The sequence below is a fragment of the Loxodonta africana genome, chromosome 13 (assembly GCF_030014295.1).
Source record: "Loxodonta africana isolate mLoxAfr1 chromosome 13, mLoxAfr1.hap2, whole genome shotgun sequence".
Taxonomy (NCBI): Eukaryota; Metazoa; Chordata; class Mammalia; order Proboscidea; family Elephantidae; genus Loxodonta; species Loxodonta africana.
Genome location: NC_087354.1, coordinates 59,363,262 through 59,384,675, shown reverse-complemented (window position 1 = coordinate 59,384,675; position 21,414 = coordinate 59,363,262). Strand labels below are relative to the sequence as shown.

The following is a 21,414-nucleotide window of genomic DNA, read 5'->3' as shown; positions in this document are numbered from 1 at the left end:
ACTACACAACTACCCCATAGAGTTTCCAAGGCTGTAGTAAATCTTTACATGTATGGTAAAGCGGTAGGAAATTTAAAAATGCAGCTTCGCTGCCTCATCTCAGAATGATATTCTATTCTGTGTTAACCGTTCTATCAATTTCCAAAACTTACTTTTAGTCTTCTCTCATCTATCTCAGCTTGTTCTTCCTGATATAATTCTTGTTGCACTTGTTCAAAATCTTCACGTTGTCGCAGTGTTTCTTCTAATTTCTGAGTCAGCTATGAAATTAAAAAACACACACAAATATTTGTAGGAACCAAATTCTACAACCAGTTATTTCAGAATTCTTCCAATGTTAAAGAACTAACTGTTTTAATACCGCATTCTGAAGCTGTAGTCTTTTTTCCTCATACTCTCGAACTTTTGCCATCCGATCTTCTTCTCTTTGCTTCTGAATGTTGGCAAACTCTACAATTTTTCTATTTTCTTCTTCCATCTCCTCACGTTTCTTTTGTCTCCAGACAGCCTGCTGTTTCTGAAACTCTTCTATATACCTTCGAGTTGCATTCTTTTTTTCCAACTTTTGTTGTCTTTCCCTAAAAAGCAACAAGGGATACAGTTTTATAAAAATAGCAATAATAATATAGTTAAATAAAAAAGTTATTTCCCTGTGTTGATAATAATGTGGGGAAAAGGTCTTTCATCTTTACAGTTTCTTCATTCATTCACACAACAAACATTCTGAATGCCTACTCTGTACCACTAAGTCAAATGCCAGCTATCAATTTTCTCTGGGTAAAATGCTGGTATGCCTCTCTTCCAACCTATTAGTGAAGTTTTATGCATCTCATTTCAGAAAGGTCACAGCCTGTTAATGTAAGCCGTGCATCACTCTACACTTAAGCTGTCACCACGGAAATCCACCAGAAAGCACATCCTCTGACACATGATATGGGCATACTTAAGAAAAACAAACGTTCAGTGATTCAGTCCCTCGAGAATCATTTAATTAGACAACACGCTAGCAAAAACGACAAGGGTTGGTCTCACTTTACATAACAATAGCTAACAATTACTGAGCGTGCACTAGGTACCTAGTCCTAGTAGGTTTTACATCTTCACCACAAGCTATGGTAAATTCACTGTAAGTGTTTAGCCACCTAAGAAAGCTGGGACCAACTTACAATTGATCTTCTTCGTGGATTTTCCTGACGATTTCATCAATCATGAGTTTCTCTTTCAACAACTGCTCATAAGCTTCCTGCTTCTTTTTCTCTTGTTCTTCGAGTTGTTTCTCTAAGTCACGACAGCACTGCGCTTTCTCTTGGTTTCGTCTGTCCTCTGCAGCTTTCTCTTCCTTCATCACTCTCTCATGTTCCTCCATCATGGTTCTAGCGATTTCAGCTTCGCGTTTCTGTTATTAAAACAAAATTTATCTTCCCATTTTCAAATGTGAGCATAGTACAACAGATAGTTTAGGCAGATGTAATTCAGTATTATAAAGCCTGTAAAATAAAATCTTTTCATCCATCTAGGTAAAAAGCAAAACTAAATCACTGTCACCCGGAGGGTTTGGATGATGAGTCAAACCCTAAAGAGGCTTTCGTATTCCTTCAAGTAACTCTCTCAGGGCCATATCTGACAATGATAATTAATAACTCCATATGTGAAAAACAGTAAGTAAAATTGTAAGAACTTGATTAATAACTATTTCAACTGCTAAGACGTGAGTCATCCTCTTCTTCTTTATAATTTGCTCCAGGCAATTTTCTCTATTTTTAGCTCCATTCTGTACCATAGTCTATTTGAAGTAAGGTGGTACTAGCCTCTTTCCCACAGGCCTGCTATTTAATGGCTACAACTCTTGAGTTTCTCTGAGCCTAAACTTTCTTTCCTGCCACTGGCTGTTGAGGTCCCACCTTTCTTACATATTAAAGGCCCTCTGTAACCGCTTCAATTTAAAAGGGTTCCATATGTCACTCTGCCTGTTTTCTACAGTTTTTAATTCACTCAAAACCACTCCCTCTGAGTTAGAGCCAATCCTGCTTCTTGGTGGGTTAAACCCCTTATTCCTTTGCAGCATTTTCAAATCATCGACAAAACGCGTTTCAAGTTAGATGTACTGCAGCAACTTCTAAAATTACCCTTACCTTTACGATCATATTCCAAATGCTGCAATGGTTAGCACATCAAACACAAAGAAACAGATTAAAATGCAAATGCTAAATGTCTTTTCATGATCTAGCTGATACCTTCAACATACACCATCAATATGACTTGACTAAAATTCTTTTTTTGCCGATGCTTTCTTTGTGTATGTTGATGCATTAAGTCCTTTAAGAAAAATACGAAATGACAAAAAAATGTATGCACAGATTACCATACACTTATAGAAATACAGTGTTCTCATTTTATGACTAAGAAAGCTAAGACTCAGAGAGGCAGGGCTGAACTAGTACCCAGGTGTACTGACATGTAGTCAAGTACTGACTTTAGTTTTCGTGGGTCAATTTAGAAAACAGCAGCAATTCTCTAAGGAGTCAAGCTGAAACGTCTACGACTGCCTGAATAACCTCAACTGTCAGGATAATTAAAACTGCAAACCACTGGTCAAACAGGTATGTATACCTTTTATTTTCTATTTCATTTTTTAAAGGGTAGAACTAAAGGGTTTAGGAAATGAAGCCTCCCCACCAACTCCTACCACACACGCTGTTTAACCCTCTAGACTTGCCTAAACTAATACAAAATGGATGCTCACATACATCACACACACGTACACATACACGCATGTCATTTATGGCCAGCAGCTATTCTTATTTGGTGCTCATACTGCACTTGCACAGGTTAAGTATTTTTATATCACTCCTATAATCGTATGTATGTGAACATACGTGTGTAATGATACACAAAATACATACGTGTGTGTATACATTTGTATTAACACACACAAATACATGTATGATGTGTTAAAATACACACATATATACATATATGTACAGCTTTCTAAAATGTAAAAATGATCTATGCTATGAATTATTTTCCAATGTAATTTTTCTGCAACTTGCTGTTTTTTGTTTCTTTTCAGTTTGTAACACAGTCTCGCCAACTTTAAAAGCCAGAACATTTACCTCTACTTCTTTCTCTGTAACAGCTGTAAAACATCTGTGAAAGGGATCAGAAGAGAGGGAACTCCACCACCATAATGCCCTGCACATTAATAGGGAAAGCAGGGAAGGGAAGTGAAGGCTGGAATCCCTCAATCAGACCTTGGAATCCTTGCCTGGCCTTTCTGTGTGATATGACAGCTCAAGTGAGCATGTCTGTCCTACCTGTCAATGTCTCCTCAATAAACTATTCCACATTTATACTATGTAACATTACTGGTGAGTATGTCTCAGACTCCTCTGCTTGAGGGTTAACTCTTGCTCTGGACTTGGTAGCACTTGAGTTAGAAAAATAGGAGTTTCCAACATAAAATTATTTTTTAAAACATTTAAAAAATAAACAAGAAGTTAACGTTCTAAAATAATTTATCATACTAACTCCTTGTCCTGTACTAGTCTGTCAAAGAATAATTAGTTAGAGACCATATGGATGCTGGGCAACCTAACCCTTCACATCCCCAGGTACAAGGGTTCCAACACTGAGGTGCCTGGCATGCCTAAGGTGTCTGGCTCAGATGTAGGCCCGACTCCATTTTGTGACTTCTGCTTTTGCACTCCTGAGAATGTAACCTCAACTTCTTCACATGCTTATGGCCCTGGGCTTCAGGTTGGGTGGAACCAATAGATCAGCCTTCTTTCCATTCATATACATACAGCCTTGGGCTTCTAGCTGGTTGGAACCAGCAGACCCTGGCCCCCATCAATTGTCTTGTGACCCCCTCATGAGCACATACTTCCATAATTATGTGCGTGTACCCCATCCCCTTAACCCACATATACTGTTGACCAATCTCAACCAAAGCCCCACTTCAGGATATCCCGCCTTCCACTTTACTGACTGCTTGTCTACGAATCAGAACATTGCAAGCTAACTTCCTGATTCAACCCTATAACTATGCTCCTGGGACTGCAGCTGTTCAGAACACTGGTTTTCAGTTTGTGAGATCCAACACTACAGCTGCCTTTGCTCTCAATAAATCTCTTTCATTTTAAGCAGAGTACGCATTGTCACTTGAAGACATCTGAAAGGGTCTAACATGATTAAACAAAGCTCCATACGATATCATTCATAATTTCCTACACTTTAAAGAACTAAATAGTATAAAAATATCTGAGAAATCTAGCAGTGTAAATTCTTCATACTATGTAACAATTTTCAAAAAATCTTGGTTTCTTAAACGAAGCTAAAGACATAATAACCAGAAGCATAATTACCATTTGCTCATATTTAATGGCATCCTTTTCAGCAATCTGAGCTGCCCTTTCTTTATTCATGTACGCTGCTTTTAATTTCTTCTCTAATTCTCTGAGCTCAATACTGTTAAGAAAAAAAAGGACAGAAATTTAAATTTGAGGACTGTATTTCTTTTACTACCATGAAATCATAATCTATACCTGAAATTTTAAAGATTTTTTTCTAAATGTACTAAGAATATTTAAACTACTATTAAAATTATTTTGAAAAAATACCCTTTTCTCTCTTCATCCAAATAAAAATCAGAATGCATGTGGAATGCAACGTTATAATTAATTTTCTGGACAAAACAATGCTTTTATTTCCATTATCATCACTAAAAATTTTTTTTACCAATGCCTGGTTCAGAGGTCTCTGTTATAAATTGAACTGTGTCCCCCAAAATATGTGTTGAAATTCTCACCCCTATGCCCAGGAGGGAAACCCTGATGCCGTAGTGGTTAAGAGCAATGGCTGCTAACCAAAGGGTCGGCAGTTCAAATCTGCCAGAAGATCCTTGGAAACTCTATGGGGGAGTTCTAATCTGTCCTATACGGTTGCTAGGATTTGGAATCTACTGGACAGCACTGGGTTTGGTTTTTTGTTTTTTTTTAATGCCCAGGAGTGTGGTCCCATTTGGGAATAGCATTTTCTTTGTTATGGTAATGAGGTCATATCAGTGTAGGGTGTGTCTTAAACCTAATCACTTTTTCCCTTCTTTTTTAAATTGTAGTGAAAACACATACCCCAATACATCCCACAACACAACTTCCACATTTACAACTCAATGATATTTTTCATGTTGTACCACCATTATCACTACCCTTACCCAAAACATTCCACCACCATTAACATAAACTTAATGCCCTCCCCAAACAAAAACTCTCCCTCTCCCCTCCTCCCACCCTGGTAAAAAAAAAAAAAAAAAATTTTTTTTTTTTTTTTGGTAGCTACTAATAATCCCTGGATTCTATATATTTTGCTTATTTCATAGAAGTGAGATCATTAAGAGAAACCAAGATACCTGTTTTCTCTTACTTGTTGCCTCATCTTTTCATCCTTTAGACTTTCATGTTTTAGTTTTGCCAACTCTGCAGCCAATTTTTCTTCTTGTTCAAGTTGGAGTTCCCTCAATCTTTTGTTTTCTTCTGCCTGAATGAGAAAAAGTAACTTCAGGTATTTTTCCTTCAGAATCATTTTTTTTCTTTTAGGATGAATTTGTTTTATTATACAAAACTACACATGCCTTAGGTGCAATGGTTGACTATTTTGTGTGTTTTATAACTCCCAGAGTGTCTTGTGGATATCTCTTCACAAACTACTATAGACACATGCACACCCACGTTCAGTGCAGCATTGTTCACAATAGCAAAAGGATGGAAACAATCTACTACGTGCCCATCAACAGATGAACGGATAAACAAATCATGGTACATACACACAATGGAAATCTCTCACAACATGGATGAATCTGGATGGCATTATGCTAAAAGAAAAAGTCAATCACAAAAGGACAAATACAGTGTGAGACCACTATTATAAAAACTCGAGAAAAGGTTTACACATGGAAAGAAAAAATCTTTGATGGTTATGAGGGAGGGGAGGGCTAAGGAGGGGGAATCATTAACTAGATAGTAGATAAGTGTTAACTTCGGTGAAGGTAAAGACAGTACACAATATAGGAGAAGTCAATACAACTTGACCAAGGCAAAGTCATAAAAACTTCATAGATACATCCAAACACCTTGAGGAACTTTGTTACTTGGGCTGAGGGCTGGATGCCATGGTCTAGGGGGGGGGTAATCTATGTCAACTGGCATAACAACGTTCATTAAAAAAATGTTCTACATCCAACTTTGGTGAGTAGCCTCTGGGGTTTTAAAAGCTTGCGAGCAGCCATCTAAGGTACATCTACTGGGCCCATCCTGTCTGGAGCAAAGGAGAATAAAGAAAATCAAAGACACAAAGGAAATATTAGTCCAAAGGACTAATGGACCACAGTACCACAGCCTCCACCAGCCTGAGCCCAGAACAGCTAGATGGTGCCTGGCTACCACCACCAAGCACTCTGATAGGGATCATAATAGAGGGTCATGGACAGAAAAATGTAGAACAAAATTCAAATTCGCACACAAAAATACCAGACTTACTGGTCTGACTGGAAGAACCCCTGAGACTATTGCCCCCTGGACACTTAGAATTGAAGCCATTCCTTAAGTTCACCTTTCAGCCCAAGATTAGACAGGTCTATAAAACAATAACACACATGAGGAATGTGCTTCTTAGTTGGATCATGTATACAAGACCAAAAGGGCAACACCTGCCCGAAAGCAATGATGAGATGGCAGGAAGGGACAGGAAAAATGGACAGATAGAAAAGGGGAATTAAGGTGTGGAAAGGGAGAGTGTTAACACATCACGGGGATTGCAACCAATGTCACAAAACAATTTGTGTATAAACTGTTGAATGAAAAACCAGTCTGCTCTGTAAAGTTTCACCTAAAGCACAACTTAAAAAACCAAAAGTGTTTCGTGGAAAGCAACACAATCATACTTTGTGAACAAAACTGTGGAAGTTAATAACTATGGATTTCATACATACCTAAAAGTAAAATTGAGTGCTTACTCTGTGCCAGGTGCCATTGAAGGGCTTTACATGTATTAACGCATTATTATAACAATCCTATTATGACATAGGTACCATTATTACTCCCTATTTTATTTTATTTTTTATTTTATAAATGAGGCATAAAAAGTAAAAGCAATTTACCCAAGGTTCTGCAGGTAATAAATAGCAGTACTAGGATCCAAAGACATGCAGTCTAGTACAGTCTAGTGACGCAACGACTTAGCCCTGTGCTGGGCTGGCTCACAGCGAGGCATCCCTTATCTGATGCTGTCATCCACTCAACGCCAGTATCAGCAGTTGGCTTTCGTCCTTTCCAAGGAGAATAGGGGAGAAAAAAATAGTGTAACAATGCACAGCAAAACTTACCTTTTGAATGCCCTCTTCCATATCCAACTCGAACTGTTCATTCTGTAATAACCTGAGGAATCTCTTGCGCTCAACACGGTCATCATTTTCATTCTTCACTCTTAGATCCCTGACTTGATTTTCTATCTTTTTTAGCGCTTGCATATGCAATTTTTTGCTGTAGTTTTCATCTACTAATTTCTGATGCCTTTCAGCAAAGCTCAAATTTCTCCTTTTGGAAGCCTATAACACACACACACACAAAAAGGAGAGAACGAAAAATTACGTATACTTTGAAAAACCAAAATCTGTAACTTTTAAATGATACAAACATAGGTAACTTATAAACGAAGGGCCATTGGCTTCCTTCCTAAGTTCAGAGAATTTTCCATAATAAAGAGGTAAACATCGTAGACGAATATAGTAGGTACTAGTAGGATTCCCCATTTTATAGACGAGGCATGAAAAGTAAAAGCAACTTACCCAAGGTTCCGAGGCTAATAAGTAGCAATACTAGGATTCAAAGACATGCTGTCTATCTCCACAGCCCCACTTCTTCACCACTACGCGGGAATCCCTCCTCTCCTCCTTCCACGCCCCGAACCCGGGCAAGGGTGCTGTTGGGACGCTGGTCACGTTTTCCCAACACAAATTGAATCGGTCAACCGCTGGTATCCATCCCTTCACTCACTCTCGCCAGGACTTTTATTTTCACTAATTTGTCCAGAGGTTCTACATTTTTCCCCAGAAATATGAGAAACGATTTAGAGGCGTTATTTATTACAGTGCGGGGGAAACCAAGAACGGCTGGGAGCCTCCGCGAACGCGCCTCACACAGCGCCTGAGGCCCCAGAGCGCAAACTCAAGTCTCCCACTGGATTCTCAGATCTTTCTGTAGAAGCAGGAGGCTCTAACTATATTAAACCAATAAATAAACAAGGCTTTTCGCGTCCCCCGACCAGCTCACCATCTCGGCTAGCGAAAACTCCCCTCTCTTGTTCCAGCCGCCACCACCTCGGGCCCCAGAGTGAACGCGGTGTCCTAGCAACCGTCTCGGCGCCGCAGCCTGACCGAGGCCAACCAGCGCGACTCTCGGCCTCCTATTGGCCGGGGAGACATCCAATAGGCACAGGACTTCTTAGGAGCCTGGCAGCGGGGCTTCTCCTATTGGTCTAAACTAAACAGGCGGGAAGTTCAGATGAGGCCTTTGCAGTCAGCTTTTTTTTTTTAGAGCTCCAGGTTTTCCCCCAAACGGCCGAACTCTGAAATTTGAGTGGTTTGGAAGCCAAGTAGGAGGCTGGAAACGGTTTACAGAGAAAAGCACAAATTCCTGTCTAGTACATGTGGCTGGAGGGAGTTCTGCCCACAGAGCGTCCTCCGTCCTCAAAGCCAGTTCTGCAGAGGTTGATGGCTTCGTTCTCAGCAGTGCTTGTCCCGGGGCACTGTCCCTACTGCTGGGATACCCTGAGACCTTTGCGCGGCGAGTGCTTCCAGGAGCCTTCACTTCACCCCCATAGAAGATGTTGGTAAACTTTGGGAGTAAAATGTATGGGCCGCGTGGATCTTATTCTGCTATTTAATAGAAGGTCCACGTACCAGTGAAAGAGCAGATACATGATGGCCGGGGTGTTGGTCTGGTTTATTTTATCAGCATGTTAGACATTCAAGTCCATTTTAAATGGAAGAATTTAAGAACACAAATGGGTCAGAGAAATTAGTGAAATACACTTATTTCAGAGGTTATGTATTTAGAGAAGTCTTGTCAAAACTAAGTGTTTTTCAAAGGTAGTTAGCAGCAGTTAGTGCTATCCTAATCTGAAGCCCATCTTGTGTAGCAATCCAGCTGCTTAGAGATTAATAACAAATAGGACTTCGGATTTCAGCTCCAGCACGTAAAGAGCCTGAAAGTCGTCAACCTCATCCTTAAAATAAGAAAAGAAAAGCTGAACAAATTGAAAATCAACAATTTTTCTTGGACCCATCAGAAAACTAAGGTCACAAAGAAAACTGCCACACAGAAATATGGAGAGACAGGTGAATCTGGAGAGTCAAAGCTGAGATCTGTGTACTTAAAACAGTAGCCACCGGAGCCATAAACTAGTAGGAACACTTAAATGGTAATTTTAATGATTTGCTGGAGGCTAAATGTGGACTAATGTGAGAGTAAGAAAGCCCTGGGCATTGCATTCTTGGGGGAAGGTGTGTATTTTTGTGGGCTTTACCTCCAGGAACCTGAGCACTGACATATTTCAAGCATTTAAAATGGTGATTGGCATAAAGTAGGTGCAAAATAAATATTTGTTAAATGAACAAATTATTGAAATTATATTATTGTTATGCACATAAAGGGGGGTCTGGTGGTGCAGTGTGGGAGAAAGCTCTACACAGAAATTACTTTGGGTAAGTATTCTTTTTCAGTCTAGTTAGAGTTTTATCAATTTTGTCTATATTTTCTACGAACAAACTTTTTATTAATTTTTTTCTATTGTTTTTGTTTCCAAGTTCATTGGTTTCTGCTCCTGCCATCATTATTTCCTTCTTTCTGCTTGCTTTGAGTTTAATTTGCGCTTCTTTTTCTAGTGTCTTAAGGTAGAAGCTGAAGTTGTTTATTTAAAACCATTCTTGGTTTCAAATATAAACATATAGTATTATAAATTTCCCTCTAAGTACTGCTTTAGCTACCTTCCACATTTTGATATATTGTGCTTTTATTTTCATTCAATTCAAAATATTTTTTATTTCAGTTTTGATTTCTTTGGCCCATGAGTTATTTAAAAGTGTTTTGTTTGCTTTCCAAGTATTTCAGATTGCCCAGATATCTTTTTGTTATTGATTTCTAATTTAATTCTATTATGGTCAGAGAACATACTTTATATAATTTCAGTTCTTTTAAATTTGTTGAGGTTCATTTTACCCAGGGATTGTTCCAAGTGCACCTGAAAACAATGTGTATTCTGGAGTTGTTGGGTGGAGTGTTCTGTAAGGTCAATAACGTCAAGCTGGTTGAGAATGTTGTTCAGGTATTCTATATTCTTACAGTACAATATTTTTGTCTACTTGTTTTTTCAGTTGCTAAGAGAGGGGTGTTGAGGTCTTCAGCCATAATTTTTTTTTTTAGTTCTATCATTTTTTGCCTCATGTGTTTTAAAGTTCTATTGTTACATGTGTACACCTTTAGGATTATTATTTGATTTTTTTTATTGTATCTTCATGACATTTTGACATCTAACATTTTGAAATGACCCTGTTTATCCCAGGCAGTATTCTTTGTTCTGAAATCTTTTTGATACTAAAGTAGCCATTCCAGCTTTCTTTTATTTTACTTAGTGTTCGCATAGTATATCTTTCTCCATGCTTTTAGTTTGAAACTGTCTATGTCTTTACATTTAGAGTGGGTTTCCTATAAATAGCATGGAGTTAGGTATTGCTTTTTTTAATCTAATTTGACAACTTCTGTCTTAATTAGTCTGTTGAGTTGATTTATACTTAATGTAACTATTGATATGGTTGGATTAAAATCTACAATTGCTAGTTTTTTTAATTTTGTTTCAGCTGTTTATTTTTTCCCTCTTTTCTACCTTTCTTCCTTTGAGTATGTTTTGTGACTCCATCTTATCTTCACTATTATTATTTTTACCTCTATTTATAATTTTTAAGTGATTTTCCTAGGATTTGCTGTATACATATTTAATTATTAAAATACTGTAATTTTGCTTAATGTGTCATATGTAAACCTCATGACAGTGTACTTCCAATGTCTCCCTCCCATCTTTTGTGCTATCGTTAATTGCACATTTTACTTTTATATACGCTATAGGTCCATAATACATAGATTTACACATATTGTTTGATATAGTTTTAAAGCTCTTGAATGTCTGTTCTTTTTTCCCCTCCTCAAATCTTTTTTCTCTTTATGTGTCAGTCTGGACAATGTTTATTGCTATATCTTCAAATTCACTAACTCCTCAGCTGTGTCACATCTTCCAATGAGCCTGTCAAAGGCATTCTTTTTTTTTTTTTAAAATAATTTTTATTGTGCTTTAAGTGAAAGTTTACAAATCAAGTCAATCTGTCACATATAAGCTTATATACACCTTATTCCATACTGCCACTTACTCTCCCCCTAATGAGTCAGCCTGCTCCCTCCTTCCAGTCTCTCCTTTCGTGACAATTTTGCCAGTTTCTAACCCTCTCTACCCTCCTGCCTCCCCTCCAGACAGGAGATGCCAACACAGTCTCAACTGTCCACCTGATACAAGTAGCTCACTCTTCGTCAGCATCTCTCTCCAACCCATTGTCCAGTCCAATCCATGTCTGATGAGTTGTCTTCGGGAATGATTCCTGTCCTGGGCCAACAGAAGGTTTGGGGACCATGACCGCTGGGATTTCAAAGGCATTCTTCGTGTCCATTACTGTTTTTTCTTTTTTATCTGTTTCTATTATTTTTACATAATTTTAAAATCTAATGATTCCAATTTTTTTATAGTTTCCATCTTTTCTGATAAAATTGCCTACCTTTTCATGTATGTTGTATACTTTTTCCATGTTATCCTTCAACACATTAATCATATTATTTAAAAAAGTTTCTGTCTGGTAGTTTCACCATGTGGTCAAACATAAGTTTTGTTTTTTTTTTTATTGATTGCTTTATCTTTTGCACTTTTTACATTATTTTTTCCTTGCTTTTTGCATCTCGTAATTTTTTATTGAATGCTAGAAATTGTGTGTAAGACAGCAGAGACTGAGATACATTATATTTACTCATAGAAGTGAGCTCACCTCTTTTTCTGCTAGGCCATTGGTGTGGGAGGTTGAGTCAATATAGTCAGTTGAGCTAAATTTGGGCTTTGTGTTGCTGTGATTATCTTCAGTATATCCTTATCTTCAGTTTTCTCTGGTGTAAACCGTGTGCTTCTGTTGGAGGCTAGTTTTCCAGGAGAATCTCTCCGTGTTCTTGATCCACTCTTAGCTTTAGGCCTGCCCTGTGTTCCTTCCTGCATTCTCGCCACACTTCTGCTCCTCCGCCCAGCAGTACACTGTTGTTCTTTGCTGCTCATGTTTGATAGCAAGGGTGGTAAGATAGGGGGATTCTCTGTTGTCCTGGTTCAGCCTCAATGTTAGGAAGGCCCTGAAAACCTGAATCTCTCTGTAGGGTCTCATAAACTGAATACACTGTCCTTACTGGTAAGCATTCAGTATTTTCTTATTGTCTTTGAAAAAAAGAGAGCCCAAAACCCTTAACCTGGCCTTCAGACTTTAGCCACACAGACTTCTTTGATGTCCTTCCTGCCAAAGGGCTTTGTATGTGTGGGTCTCTGCCTGGAAGGCCCATTCTGCTCTCTTCATAAAAACATGTGATGATGGAAACTCCAGCAGCCATCTTGTCTTTGAGATTATACACCTTGGATGGCAGAACAGAAAAATAGAAGGAGCCTTGGTTCTCTTATGACCACAGATCTATCACACCAGCCCTGGATTGCCTAACTCCTGACCTCACGTTATGAAAGAAGAGTTAATTCCTAGTTTTTCTAAGCCATTTTCCCCTCATATTCTATTACTGTTAGCCAAATACAATTCCTAACTGATTTGACCAATATCTTTGTTTTAATCTCATGAGTGAAAATGATTAAGAAGAAAAAAAAGACTTTAGCAGCCCTAATTGCTTCTTTATTAATATTTGATTCTAAAGATTATTAGTAATAAATAAATAGATATGAATAAAGATTCTTAGTAGGTAGAGTGAAATCCCTCTGGGGTCCTTTCTTATGATTTCACCATTTTTTCCTGTCTCCCTTTCTTGTCTCCCAGGAGCTGCTAGGCAGTTCTCTTCCCTTAACCCCTGAGCTCTCAGACTCTAGATCACAGCTTTTGATTCTAGGTTTCATCTTCTGAAATATCCATGCAACATATTTGCCTAGCAATTTGGTACCTTCCAGAGTTGTGTCATTTACATGCTTTCAAATACTTGGTAGATAAAGATGCAGACGAGGACTGAGAGAACACAGAGCCCTTATGCAGACCACGGAGAGTATCAGTCCCAGTGCAGGAGGAGGGGGGTATCGAGTCCAGTTAAGAGAAATAGGAGGGAACCATGTAGGCTGGCCAGGCTTTGAGGCGAGACGCAGCAGCCTTTGGGTATGGTCATTCAACTAGTTACCAGTGTATGAATTTTACTAGTATACTACCAATACTTCTATACGTTTCCATAAGAATTTGCTGGTAGTATTTTCTGAAAATACTTAACTGAAGTCTAGATACTTTACAATTTCTTCATTTCCCTCAGCTATCTAACACAACACATTTGAGTGCTCGGCAGCCAAATGACAAATCCTTTAAGTTGCATACATTTGAATCAACATTATTTACCTGGAATGCTAACAGATCAATAAACGTAAGTGTTTTTAAAATATTAATATACAAATCTGGTCATTAAATGTTTAGTTAATTGAAAAGGTTGACCTCTATCATGTATGTTTTATTTTTTAAACACTTGAAATTAAATTACTAGGACAATGGGCTCCTAAATCACACTAATGTGATAATTTTTGCAAGGAAATATTTGTAACATAAAGACTGATTTATTAATCAAATACACAGAGTACTTCACTCATCAATACATAGATTATTTGTTTAGTCAGGCAGTTAAAATGAATATGTAAAGACTATTTGCTTCTTAAACATGCAACTGATATTTCAGAACAACACACAAGGTAGTAGTAGTTTAAATGTATTACTAATTGTCTGAACTGACCAAAATGTGCCTGGCACAGCATCTTGTGCCAGCATCCTATAATGAATATACATTGAAAGATTGACTGTACGTTACAGAGGAGTGATTTGAGCATTAGGTTGATCAGAAGTGTAATTCAGATGGGGACTTTGGTGCAGGAGGAGGGAAAGGCATTGCATTCAGTCAGTAGAAGTAAGGGAAAACTATGTAGATTAACCAGGATTTGAGGCAAGAGAGACACAACAAGAATTTTAAAAAGGCCCAGAGTCCTGGTCGCGAAGTGGTTACGAGATCAGCTGCTGACCAGATGGTCAGCAGTTCGAATCCAACAGCCACTCCCTAGAAATCATATGGGACAGTTCTACTCTGTCTTGTAGGATCACTGTGAGTCAGAATTAACTAGATGGCAACAGTGTTTTTTAAATGGTGAATTGGCTTGCATGTTTTTAACCATAAGAGTGAGGGGATCCAAGAAGCCAGTAGGATTCTGACCAAGTAGACTCTGAGTTCTCAGTTAAGGAGTGCGCATGCTGTGCTCTGGATTGCCCTGCCAATGGGACCTCACCTTTTGTTATTAGTGTTTTAATAAGAAAATGCATACTCACGAGGAAAACAGTGATCAGAGGTAGGGCTCACATAATCAGGTTAAAATGTCACCTGGAAGGAAATTCTGGGATGAGTGTGGTTGGTTATATATGTGACCAGGACTGAGACTATGAACAGGAATGTGAAGTGTGGGCCCCCAGACACCCTTTTAGCTCAGTGATGACATCAATCCTGAGGCTCACCCTTCAGCCAAAGATTAGACAAGCCCATAAAACAAAACGAGACTAAAGGGGCACAACAGCCCAGGGCCAAGGATTGGAAGGCAGGCGAGGACAGGAAAGCTGGTGATAGGGAATCCAAAGTTGAGAAGGGAGAGTGTTGGCATGTCATGGTGTTGGTAACCAATGTCACAAAACAATATGTGTACTAGCTGTTTAATGAGAAGCTAGTTTATTCTGTAAACCTTCATCTAAATTACAATTTTTAAAAAAAGAACCTAAATTGCCCTTTATATTTGGGTGAATTCTTGGGAACTTCTTATCTATACATAGATGAGTCACTGGTAGGAAATAAGAAAAAAAAAGAATATGAAGCATGAATACAAAGCTCAACTGAGCCTGGAAGGAGTTTCTGGGAGCTGTAGATCTTTTGTTCCTCTCTCAGGTCCCTGGGTGGTACAAATGGTTTGCCCTCAACTACTGACCTAAAGGTTGGTGGTTCAAACCCACCCAGTGGCACTGCAGAAGAAAGACCTGGAAATCTGCTTCTGTAAAGCATACAGCCAAGAAAGGCCTATGGAACAGTTCTACCGTATAACACATTGGGTACAGTTCTACCGTATAACGCATAAACCGTATAACAGTTCTACCGTATAACACATAAGCCAGAATCAACTCAACAACAACAGGTTTGCCCTTGGATAGGTCAGGATATGTCATTTATTCTATGGTTGCGTATCTTAGAAGTGAGGGTGGTAAGACTTCATCTCACGTAGCTTGAACATGTTTTCAGGAGGGACCAGTCCCTGGCGAAGGACATTATGCTTGGTAAAGTACAGGGCAGCAAAAAAAAAGAAGATCCAACCAGATGGACTGACACAGTGGCTGCAACGAGGGGCTCAAGCATATCAATGGTTGCGAGGATGGCGCAGGACCAGGCAATGTTTTGTTCTGTAGTACATGGGGTTGCTATGAGTCAGAACCGACTCCACAGCACCTAACAACAACAGCAACAACCAATATCAACATTGTCTCTACTGCTCTACTCACTGGCGTGACAGCCTGAGAGGAACTGGGGAAGGCAGAAGTTCACCCTTTTGGTACTCTCTAAACTGGCCTAGGACGGAGTAAAGGTAGCAGCCTGCTGCAGGTTTCTTTTCTGGACCTAACCATCTCCCCAAAGGGTTTGGCGCCCTCCACAGGGGGGTAGTAGGTAGGGGCAAGTTCAGGGTGAAATAGGATATAACAGGTTCAATAAAATATAGGTTAGAATTTGTTAATTCCTGAAAACAAATGTCATACAGCATTGCAAAGTATTTTAGCAAACATGTACACTTTTTCGTTATATTTTGCTTCTCTAGTTGAGGACTTTTCTTTCTCAAGGAAATTTTAGTCATAGCTCCTTTTTCAGTCTACCCATGGGTATTGTAGAAGGATTCAAGTAATTTAATAGGTCTCTAAAAAAAAAAAAGCCCCGGTGGCATAGTGGTTAAGAGCTCAGCGGCTAACCAAGAGGTTGGCGGTTTGAATCCACCAGTACCTCCTTGGAAACCCCATGAGGCAGTTCTCTGTCCTATAGAGTCGCTATGAGTCAGAATTCACTCAACAGCACCGTTTTTGTTTTTTTCCTACAAGAAAAGAATTTTGGGGCTAAATATTCACCTAAATCAAAGACAAATTTAATCTGTTATAACAAAGAGCTGATTTTACCTGAAAAGATTTAGCCTAATATCTATTACATGTTTTAATAATTAGTACATTTAAAGATGATTTCTAGCGGTAAACTATTGCTATAATAAATGATTCTTCCTTGTTGAGGAAGGATTATGCCCTCCCAGCATTCAGGGGAGATCTTCTGGTTCATTTCCCTTTAGATGGAGCTGTTCACCTATAGGTCTGCATTCGGGAAATCTTCTGGTTCATTGCCCTTTAGATGGAGCTGTTCACCTACAAGTCCAGATGAAAAGGTCTAGCGTAATGAAGAAGAGCTTTTCCTAATAATAAATCATGGATTATACTGATTCATGGTTCCCACTCGTTAAAATGCAACAGGGTTGATCACATCAGAGGTGGTGATCTGAAATAAGGCATGTTAATAGGTATCCACTGTTACTTGAAACCAAACAGTGGAAATTATTTACGAAACTGTATTGCTTTATAAGATGAAGCAATTAGAACAAAACAATTTTTCTTTCGTTCAGAAAAATGCCCAAATCTAATCTAATTTGCTGCAGCTGGACACCACCTGCAGATGACTGGTTAAGTACTCTGAACATTACACACTTATCTTTTAAATATTGATAATGCCATTTTTCATTTCCTCGACATGAAATCCCACAGGGAATAATTATGCTAATAAACCTTAATGATTCTTGCAAATAAATGATCAAACCAAATTGCTACTGTTGATTTATATTAATGGATGCCTTTAGGACGAGATTTGCCAGTGCAGTGCTGCCTCTTGAATCTCAATTCATCTTATTTAGCTGAAGAGTATACATAGTTTGTTAAATAGATGAAGTGTTTAAGATATAATGTGTTGTGCAGCTCATAATGTTCAAGCATTACCATCTTGTCTCCTGGCAAATCTGCATTTAATGGTTTCATTGTATATAACTTTCCTTTAGTACTTTTTCTCTCCATTATATGCAGTTAGAAAGTGACTGCTTTCTGGAGGATTCAGAATAAGCCAGCTTCCATATGTTGAATCTCATTGTTTCGTTAAGACAATAAAATCTGTCTCTGAATATTTTAGCCACCATAATCTGGAAATCAGATTGACTATGTGACCATGTGGTCAAGGGCTAAGCAATTGTTTGGGGTGGGAGGTTGTGGGGAAGGACACTGTTAAATGGCCTCGTTGTTGCCCTGCTTAAACCTAGATTAATGGGTTCCTTCCTTCTGTGCTTGCTCATTTTCACTCTTGCTCTTACATCATCAGAAAGTCTATGGGAAATAGGGAAAAAAAAATTAAAGAGTTATTATATACTCATTTCCAGGCCTGGGGAACACTACACAGAAAGAATATTCACTGTAGATAGGAATAAAAATTTATCTGGGTAACTTGTAAAAACTACTTTCATTTAAAATACCATGTAACTGAGAAAAAATTGCCTTGAGCCAGATAATTGCTTCAATTATCCATTTTTGTGCCTTGAAAGTCACATTCTCTGTGTGGGACAGCAAAGACACAGCAGGTGTAGGCACAGAAGTGAGTTGGTATGTATATATTAGATCACGTTCTAAGCTGCTTTTCTTATTATGAGTCAAGGTCAAAAAAGTTTGAAAACCACTGAATTAGACCGTGTTGCCTCTGTTTCCCAATCTGGGAGATGCTCTTAACTTCTGAACTAGAGCAAATTCCAGATACTGTGGAATATTTTCCACAATGTCTACCTAGAGTATCAATCTTCCCCAAATAATTTTTTCAAACAATTGCTGAATAAGATATGTTTAAGGTATTTTCAACAAAATGTACCAATCCTTCCAATGATTACTCTTTCTAGGCAGACCCAAATTTTAGTTTTATTAAAATGTAATTAATGACTATAATAAAATATATTATTCATTAAAAATATATAACAGATTATACAACACTGTTAGTTTGTTTATATACAAAGAAGTATGTAATGTACTAATAGTATATACATTATACAATTCTACATGATATTTGGAGCCCTGATGGCACAGTGGTTAAGAGTTAAGTCTGCTGACCAAAAGGTCAGCAGTTCAAATCCACCAGCCACTCCTTAAAAACCCTAGGGGGGACACTTTTACTCTGTTCTATAGGGTCACTATGAATCGACTCAACAGCAATGGGTTTTTTATATGATATTTATAGAATAATAATAAAAAACACCATAGCTGTTAGCCCCCACCAGCAGAATAGGATCATTACTCTTTCTCAAGTTTTTTTGTTTGTCTTGTTTTTTAGTATTTTTTTGTATGTTTGGTGGAAGTATACACAGCAAAAGAGATTTCTATTCAACAATTTCTACCCATAATGTTTAGTTGGTGTTATATTTTTCAGTTGGTATCAACATTCTCATTATTTCCATCCCATTGTTCCACTCACATTAATTTCATATTACTGCCGCCCAGACTTCTCCTCTACATTTTTGGAGTAACTGCTGTCCATTGGGTCTCATTTAGATCATTTTTAAAAGAAGCCTACTGTGCGGTGTCCTGCATTCTCTCTTGCCACCATTTCTCTGCCACCGCTTCTCGCCATCTTCAGTGTTATAGCGCTCTCTCTCTCTGTCTCTTGGTTCCAGGAGCTTCTCAACTCAGGGATCTCAGACCCAAAGGACATGCTCTCCTCCTGGCTGTTCCTCCTTTGATCCTCTCCTACCTGCCTCTGGGGTGGCTCATTTCAAGCCCAGTGGGATGGCAAAACTGACCAGTCCCAGTAGTGAGCCACAATTATCCTATTTGCATAACGGTCCCACCCAATCACTTGGGTGGGAGTTACAAGACCATGGCAAGAAAGATCACACAAAAGCTAATCTGGTGAGATGATTGGTTATGTCTAATAAGTATCCACATCTGTAGCTCCTTTTTGATTTATGATATAAGGTACTCCTGGCCCAAACCATGGTATTTTCAGTCGCCTCATATGCATACAAAAGCTGGACAATGAATAAGGAAGACTGAAGAAGAATTGATGCATCTGAATTATGGCGTTGGCAAAGAGTATTAAATATACCATGGACTGCTAGAAGAATGAACAAATCTGTCTTGGAAGAAGTACAGCTAGAATGCTCCTTAGAAGGGAGGATGGTGAGACTTCGTCTTACATACTTTGGAGGGACCCGTCCTTGGAGAAGGACATAATGCTTGGTAAAATAGAGGGGCAGTGAAAAAGTGGAAGACCCTCAAGAGGTGTATTGACACAGCAGCTGCAACAATGGGCTCAAACATAGCAACGATTGTAAGAATGGCCATAGGACCAGACAGTGTTTCTTTCCGTTGTATATAGGGTTGCTGTGAGTTGGAACTGACTTGATGGCACCTAACAACAACAGCCTATCCAGCTAGCTATCTATACACACACACAAAAAATATATATATATATATATATTATATACATACATGGTGGTGGTTATTCTTGCAAAATTATATATAACATAACCCATATTTACCAATTCATCCTTTTTCATATAGACAACTTAGTGGCATCAATTATACTCACCAAGCTGTGCAAACTTCACCTACATTTGGTGCTGCCTTTCCTGTAACCATAACTAAAAGTGACTACTACCTAGAGAATGCTTCTCCTTCTTCACCCCCCCCACCCCCACCCCTGGTAACTACCAATGAACATGGGTCTCTGTATATATACTATTCTTGTCATTCCATAAAAGTGAGATCATACAATATTTGTCCTTTTCTGATTGACTTATTTGCTCAGCAAATAAGGTTCATCCACGTTACAAGATGACTTGAGCACTCATTTTCTTTCTGGCTGTATAGTATTCCATTGTATATATGCACCACACTTTGTTTATCCATACATCCATTGATAGGCACCTAGGTTGCTTCTATCTTTTTGCTATTGTGAATAGTGCTGCAATGATCACAGGTTCTCAAGTTATTTTTTATTTCTCCTTGCCATCAACCAAGGCAGTGGCTACACTGCATCAGCAAGGTCTTCTGAGTGGCAGGCACCAAGACAGGATTGGATGGTTGAGAGATTTATTTGGGGACAGGACTGTGAAGGATAAAGGGGTAGTGGGGAGCAGAGGGAGGCAGGGAGAGCCTTCAGACCAATACAGGTCTGACACCTGTCAAAGGAGAGGTGAACAGAGAAAGGAGGAGCCTCAAACTCCAGTACAATTCTAAGAAAGTCTCTTTCGGGCAAATGGTGGTCCCAAAGCAAAGACATTAGGGAATGCCCCACGCTGGACAGAAATGTCCCTGCTCTAGTACCCTGGTCATGCTCAGGCATTGCTGGAAGCAGCTCAGGATGAGCATCACAAAGTACAGCAACTGCAGGTTTTCAGGTAGCCATTTTCCTGGCAACAGGTAAAGGGAGGTTTGAGCAGAGCACCTCCAGGGCCACCATGTTGATACATGGCACGCCACCATGCTTCCCACGTTTACTGTCACTGTCTCGTCCTCTACCTCATGTGTCATCTTTGTTACATCGTTGCCCCACTGAACCCTTCCCTAAGGATACTTTAAGCCCCAGATATTTCTACTTACATCTTGTATCAGACGCATGGAATCCATGGCCTGCGTGGTACCACCAGGACCTGGAGTCACTCACACTATGGAGCTGGGACCCCTGTTTCTCCACAGGTGCACACAGGCCACTGCTCTGTTCCCAGATTTCCCCTACTGGGTGTGCAGGTTAGCGCGTGTGCCTCCTCCCTGCCGCCCCACCTCACTCCTTTGCAACTTTTCCTGCATAAACATTATGAAAAGGCTTTATATCCTAAAAACCCAGGGTTGGAAACCTCTGCAAAGAACATTCATGAGATGAATTTCCAGGCAGCTTATGAAAGCTCTGCAACAAAAGAACAATTTGTGTCCAAACAATATGTCATAACCAGGCTCGGGAA

At 39.0% G+C, this 21,414-nt stretch overlaps 1 protein-coding gene across 2 annotated transcripts in view; it reads right to left on the bottom strand.

Annotated features, from left to right (window-relative positions):
- Positions 1–8,445, bottom strand: part of MNS1 (meiosis specific nuclear structural 1) — a 33,670-nt gene extending 25,225 nt beyond the window's left edge. The window contains exons 1-7 of one of the 2 annotated variants that reach the window (XM_003418326.4): positions 8,325–8,445; positions 7,379–7,600; positions 5,408–5,535; positions 4,365–4,467; positions 1,167–1,396; positions 362–578; positions 153–260 (exon numbers count right to left, since the gene is read on the bottom strand). In XM_003418326.4, the coding sequence (XP_003418374.1) occupies positions 153–260; positions 362–578; positions 1,167–1,396; positions 4,365–4,467; positions 5,408–5,535; positions 7,379–7,600; positions 8,325–8,327 (1,011 nt within the window). In that variant the 5' untranslated portion in view covers positions 8,328–8,445. Of the gene's footprint in view, positions 1–152; positions 261–361; positions 579–1,166; positions 1,397–4,364; positions 4,468–5,407; positions 5,536–7,378; positions 7,601–7,840; positions 8,284–8,324 lie in introns of those variants that run through there. The other variant, XM_010597993.3, reaches the window with a different exon arrangement.
- Positions 8,446–21,414: the final 12,969 nt, after the last annotated feature.